The sequence below is a fragment of the Lathyrus oleraceus genome, chromosome 5 (genome assembly GCF_024323335.1).
Source record: "Lathyrus oleraceus cultivar Zhongwan6 chromosome 5, CAAS_Psat_ZW6_1.0, whole genome shotgun sequence".
In the NCBI taxonomy this organism is placed as follows: domain Eukaryota; kingdom Viridiplantae; phylum Streptophyta; class Magnoliopsida; order Fabales; family Fabaceae; genus Lathyrus; species Lathyrus oleraceus.
Genome location: NC_066583.1, coordinates 112,148,053 through 112,153,694, shown reverse-complemented (window position 1 = coordinate 112,153,694; position 5,642 = coordinate 112,148,053). Strand labels below are relative to the sequence as shown.

Sequence of the window (5,642 nt, the reverse complement as noted above, 5' to 3'; positions counted from 1 at the left end):
AGAACTATTCTCTCTCTTTCGTTTATTACATTTTCTTAATCTGTGTGAAATAACCAACTATGACCATTATTTTGGGACGGAGGGAGTATAAAATTATTCATATTTATTTAAATAGGTCGGTCTGATAGGCTTAAAAGAATTTTTTTGATGGCATGAGTACTGACCTTTTTAACTAAATAAACTTATAAAAAAACATAAACCTTTTATTTTAAAAAAAATATGGTATGGCCTAAGCCGTAGGCCCTTATTAGTTGGTCTGACCTACTCCCACCCCTAGTTAACACTGATGAATCATATTTGAGAGGTGGGACAAATAGAATGGAAAAAATAGATAGAAATTACTTTTTACACCCTTAGGAGTTCTCCCCCACCATGGTGAAAAGCTAAGATTCTCCCTATCGTCACACATCTTTTTTTACACACTCTTCAACGCAAATGGATGAGTCACCCTTATTTTGCTAAAGTTTAATCCAGAGATGTATTTCCGTATAATGTAAGGGTGGGTTCGGAGATACATCTCCGTAAACACCAGTTATTCAAAATTCAGTGGGTTTTATGGAGATGCATCTCTGAACGCGTTTTATTCTTAAGCTCGAGCCATCCTCTTCCCTCTTCCTCTTTCATTTTCTGAAAAGTTACTCAAAAAACTCTATTTGAGCTCTTTTATTGCAAACCATCTCCAAATCCAATTTGAGCAAGATTAATCAAGTTTACTCACTCCATTCTAATTCATTTGATGCAAAGTTACTCACTTCATTCAAGTTTCTTATCCACAATGCTAATTTGGTAAGTTTCTCATTTCATTCTTTTTTGTGTGTGTTTTGAATGACGTTTTAGGTAACATAGGTTGTTTAAGCTACATTAGATAGTAGTGCCATCGAAATAGGTAGTTGATATAGACATGCATTGTCATTTGGTTAGAGGTTAGGGCATCAATGTGGTTTTCGCCATTGTTGAAAATCGTGAGTTCATCCAAGGAAATGGTACAAAGTAGTTTACAAGTCAATGGTACAAGCATTTTGATTCATACATATTTCAGATTGGCTATATAAGGTATGAGTATGATTGTTGTGTTTATGTTATGAGCCTTGATGATGACTCTTTTATGATTTTTTATTGTATGTTGATGATATGTTGATTGCTGTTAATCATTTACATGACATAACTGAAATATGAAATAATATAAAAAATTAAGCATGTCCCATTCAAAAAACCCAAATGAATATGATAGATATGAGTGCTCTAATAATAAAAAAATATATGAAAATTAATAATAATAATTTTAAAGAAAATTATTAACTAAATTACACAATAAAATAATAAAATATTCTCTTTATATAGTGTTATAGATCCAAGTCACGAACATGCAAAGACTTCCTCGTCCCCCACCTTTGGACTTTATTGCTACAACCACATGTTCCATTTCTAGGTATAAATCAGTTACACCAAAAATACTGTTTTCTATTTTTCTAGTTTTTTCCTTTCAATTGTTATATTTTCTTAACCAGCTGTGTTAACAAATAGCCAGGAGCTAACAATCCCTCAACTGATTGCTTTTTTTTTAATGGAATCAAGCTCAGGCAGCAGCAATAGACAAGCCCAAATGAGGAAGTTAAGTTCACCCCACATTCTATCAACAACATTCCAAGAGTCTAATTAATACTATCACATAGTGAAATTCATAGGTTTTGTACCTCACTCTTAATTGTTTTATCCCTAGTTCACACTACTCTTTTGTCTTTCTATCCTCCTATAACATACCCAAAAACAAAAATGAATACTAAGACATGGCAACGACATTACTACTGCGTACATCCACTTCACTATCCTCCAATAGTACAATCTCTTTGATTTCCTGTAACATCTTCAAGACCTGCCACATTGTGGGTCTCTGCTCAGGAGAGATCAAGCTACAAGTTGTAGCCACCTGAAGAAGCATATCCATTCTGTTGTCTTCGCTCCCATTGTCATCCCTGATTGATCTCACCCATTTTGACATATCACCAGGCACCATGAATGGAAGCTCGGAGGCATATTTCCCAGTCAGAAGCTCTAGTAACAAAATACCATAAGCATAAACATCGGATTTGGGGGTCGGCTGGTGATTTGGAGTGCGAGTTTCTGGAGCTCTATAGGGTGCAGAATCACCAACCTCGTCAAAAGTAGACGGATTAGTCAACACAGACAGGCAGTAGTCTGTGACACAAGCTTCGAAATCGGGTCCTAGAAGAACATTGGTGGATTTGAGATTGCCATGGACCAGTCTCCATGCCTGGTGGATGTATGAAAGCCCTTGTGCTACATCCTCTGCTATTTTTAAGCATGATGTCCAGTGCAATGGCCTTGCCCTGCTTGATCTGGAACCTGCATCAAATAACAATTAACAACATATCAACTTTAGTTGTTATGAAAAACTTAATGAAGAACTTATATCATAAACACTATATAAGTGTTTATGTATAAGTTATTTCTATAATAAAAATATTTTGTTTTTATATAAACTATGGGAATGCTTATAGAAAATAAGCTGAAAACAGTTTAGACATGTCATAAGTTATTTTCATTAGCTCTCAAATAATCTCGTGAGTGATTATTAAGTCAATCCAACCAGACCCTATATAAGTGAGTTTGAATTAAGGTACTGGGAAATAAAAAACAACCTTGCCATGGCAAATAGGAAAGCAAGAAAGTAATGCTAGTATTGGATTCATGGTACTCATGGTAGTTGATTAATGCAGTTAGGCATGCATCAAGAAGTCCATGACCTGACTCTCGTTTAACAACTTGAACACACTCATAATTTTCACATGACAACAACAATTATAGTAGAGCATATGACCCGGGACCCAAAGGACAAAGGATAAGATGCAAATTATAGATATAATCAACCAAGCACAATAGGTTCCACCTCGTGTATCCTACCCCACAACAATACAGAGAAATTAAATATCATTCAGAACAAAAATCAGGATCTTTGTCCAGATATTTTCATAGCTAATCAATACTAGTCCTTTTTTTCATAAAACAACTCATTCAGGAATCATAATTAATGTTCAGATTCTTTTTATAGTTCATCAATACTCGTCCTTCATCACCTCCACATAGTAATGACCAAGTTTTCCTTCCATTGTAATCTTAACCTAAAACCCAAATTCAACATTGCCTCTCAATATAATTAACTAACAACTATTTCCAACCCTCAAATAGAAATGTTCAAAAACTTTACTTAATTAGTATACTAATTAATACTATATTACTTCTTACTAGTTCTTGTCCCGTGGCTCAGTTGGTAGTTCTACAAAAACATCACATACTATATTACTTTTTAAAATAAATCAAATCGTCAATGAACATAATCAAGAGAAAAATGCAAAGGAATTGTAATGTACCATGTATGAGAGAGAATAAACTGCCATTGGGTTGATAATCATAGATAATAAGTCTCTCATGATTTGCTTGAAAATAAGCCCTTAGAGGAACCAAATTTGGATGCCTAAGACCACCAACTGATTCCATGTGACGCTCGAACACTTCTTTGCTTACGTGTCCACCCATTTTCCCACAATCAAAACGCTTCACCGTTACAATCAAACGGTTATCCAACACTGCTTTGTAAGTTGTACCCAAACACCCTCTACCTAAAAGCTCCGCAGATCCTTTCATCAACTGGTCCAGCGTATACACCTGTGACTCACCCGCACAGAATATTAAACTCCCACTCTTAGCAACTTGAGCTCTTTTCACCTTTTCTTCTAACTCCCTCTCTTGCTCCATTTGCATCACAACCGCAGCTTCCGCAGTCGCCGCCGCATCCGAAGCCATCACGCTCGAACCGGAGGAGCCTTTACCTTTCTTCTTCCTCTGTTTCTTCACTGCCACCGCGAAACACGTAAGGGAAAGTATTAGAAACACTATCCCGGTGGAGAATCCGATTATCGCCGCTTTCCGATTGTGTTTCTTCTCGTACGGCTGCCGTATTAAACCGTGAACATCCGCGCTCTGACCGATTCCAACTGTCGGAGGCGAGGTAGGAGCAAAAAACGGCGTTGTTGGACGACATTCTCTCCGAATGATTTCTCCACAGAGGTTAGGGTTTAAAGCAAAAGAAGAAGGCTGAAAACGAGACAGCGTGGTGGTTAACGGAACTGCGCCGGAGAGATTGTTACCGGAGACATCAAAAGTTCGGAGAGAAGACTGATTAAAAGGAGGAATAGTACCATTGAAAGCGTTGAAGCTTAAACGAAGATAGTAAAGACGGTCGAGGTTTATGAAATCTATAGGTATATCTCCAGAGAGATTGTTGTGAGAGAAATCTATGGTTTTGAGTCTGTGAAGAGTGAAAAGTGAAAGCGGAAGTGAACCAGTGAAGTGGTTGTTATCAAGGAAGAGCGTTTTGAGATTGAAGAGACCGGAGAGGTCAGGGATGGCTCCGGTGAGGGAGTTGTTCTGTAAACTGAGAACACGGAGCTGGTCGAGAAGGGATAATGTGTGAGAAGCGAAGACGCCGCCGAGATCTAGGCTTCGGAGGACGAGACGAACTACTTTAGGTCCGTTGCATTCTACACCTTGCCAGTTGCAGAAAGGAGTTTTGGTGGTGAAGTTGAGGTGGTTGTTTATATCAGCTTTTGATTTGAATGCTAAGAGGGAAGTAGGATCTGAGAGAGGCGAGGGTGTTGTTTTGAGTTTGGTGGAGTTGGAGAATGTTGTTGTGAGTAGTAACAGTGAGAGGATTATCCATTTGGTTGAGTGGTTTCTCTTTGTTGCCATTATTTAAGAGATGAATGATGAACAAGTTTGTTTACTGGTTTGATGTGTTGGGAGAGGAAGAGTGTATGTGAGTTTGTGATTTCCCCATTTCATGTGGTTGCTAAATTGGTTATGGAGAATAGTTTTTTTTAGATTTGAAAAGAGGACTATACTAGAGAGTAGAGAGACAGAGTGAGAGATAAGCGAGCGGTACGTGACAAAAGGAGTTGGGAGCAGCTGGGTCAGGGATCACGTGATAATCAGGAGGTACACAAAGAGAAAGAGGGAGGGGAGTCAAAGAGAGAACTTCCTCGCCTTTGGGCTTCCAATCCAAATCCAAATCTTCTTCCCACTTTTACCTCTATAGCATGATGAAAGGTTTTTTTCAAGAAAAGAAAAATGTAATGAAAGGTTAAATATGTTTTTTTTTAATCTTTATAGTATAATCAAAAGCTATTAGAAAAGTTAAAAATCTCATTTTGTGATTTTTTTTTAAATAACCACTATTTAAAAAAAATCTAAAATAATTAATATTAAAAAAAAAATCTAAAATAACCACGTTTCAAAACAGATGCGCCAGATGAATTGACGCATCCATTTTGAAACAAGAGGAGACATCAACATCACTGGTGCATGCTTTGGAAGCATTAAATGGTGGAAGGGAGCCGGCGCATGCATGTAGTTGCATTTGTTTGCGTCAATGCTTCTGGCGCCTACATGTGTTGACATGTGTGGCGGCTAACCCTTTGACGCATGTATTTTCTTACTCCTTCTATAAATACACCGCCCTTCATCCATATTTTCACACAACTTTTACCTTACAACCACATTTTTTTCATTCAACTCTACTCTCCTTCAAGTTTTTGAGTTTTGACCATGTCTGAATACATTCACAA

General features: G+C 37.4%; 1 protein-coding gene across 1 annotated transcript; it reads right to left on the bottom strand.

Annotated features, from left to right (window-relative positions):
- Positions 1-1,602: 1,602 nt before the first annotated feature.
- On the bottom strand, positions 1,603-5,012 carry LOC127088096 (probable inactive receptor kinase At5g67200). Its single transcript, XM_051029004.1, has 2 exons — positions 3,390-5,012; positions 1,603-2,364 (listed from the first exon to the last, which is right to left on the bottom strand). Exons 1-2 carry the CDS (start codon positions 4,765-4,767, stop codon positions 1,781-1,783), a joined length of 1,962 nt encoding a protein of 653 aa, XP_050884961.1. The 5' UTR covers positions 4,768-5,012; the 3' UTR covers positions 1,603-1,780.
- Positions 5,013-5,642: the final 630 nt, after the last annotated feature.